The 358-nt window shown below is 43.3% G+C and overlaps 1 protein-coding gene across 1 annotated transcript in view; it reads left to right on the forward strand.

Annotated features, from left to right (window-relative positions):
* The window catches only part of dhx35 (DEAH-box helicase 35), a 31666-nt gene that overhangs the window by 633 nt on the left and 30675 nt on the right, over positions 1-358 (forward strand). The window contains exon 2 of the mRNA XM_016476783.1: positions 70-197. Coding sequence (XP_016332269.1) covers positions 70-197 — 128 coding nt within the window. The remainder of the gene's footprint in view (positions 1-69; positions 198-358) is intronic.

Raw genomic sequence — 358 nt, forward strand, 5'->3', positions numbered from 1 at the left:
GTGAGTGTGAGTGTGAGTGTGAGTGTGAGTGTGTGTGTGAAGGGCTGATCTGATCTGTGTCTCTCTCAGGCTCAGAGGCTCCAGGTGTGTGTGAGGAGAGAGATCTGTGCACTGACACCGCCAGCTCCCCCATCATCTATAACCCACACACGGCGCTCTCCATAGAGAAACAGAGGCAGAGGCTGCCCGTCTTCAAGGTGTCTACAGAGAAACAGTTACTATTCGTCATAAACTATTATAGTATTTATTAAGAGTTTGAATTAGCCTTTATTGCTATATTTTCAGTTTTCAGTTTAAAGGGGTCATATGATGCTGCTAAAAAGAACATTATTTTGTGTATTTGGTGTAATGAAATGTG

This window comes from Sinocyclocheilus anshuiensis, unplaced genomic scaffold, assembly GCF_001515605.1.
Source record: "Sinocyclocheilus anshuiensis isolate Anshui unplaced genomic scaffold, SAMN03320099.WGS_v1.1 scaffold1306, whole genome shotgun sequence".
NCBI classification, from domain to species: domain Eukaryota; kingdom Metazoa; phylum Chordata; class Actinopteri; order Cypriniformes; family Cyprinidae; genus Sinocyclocheilus; species Sinocyclocheilus anshuiensis.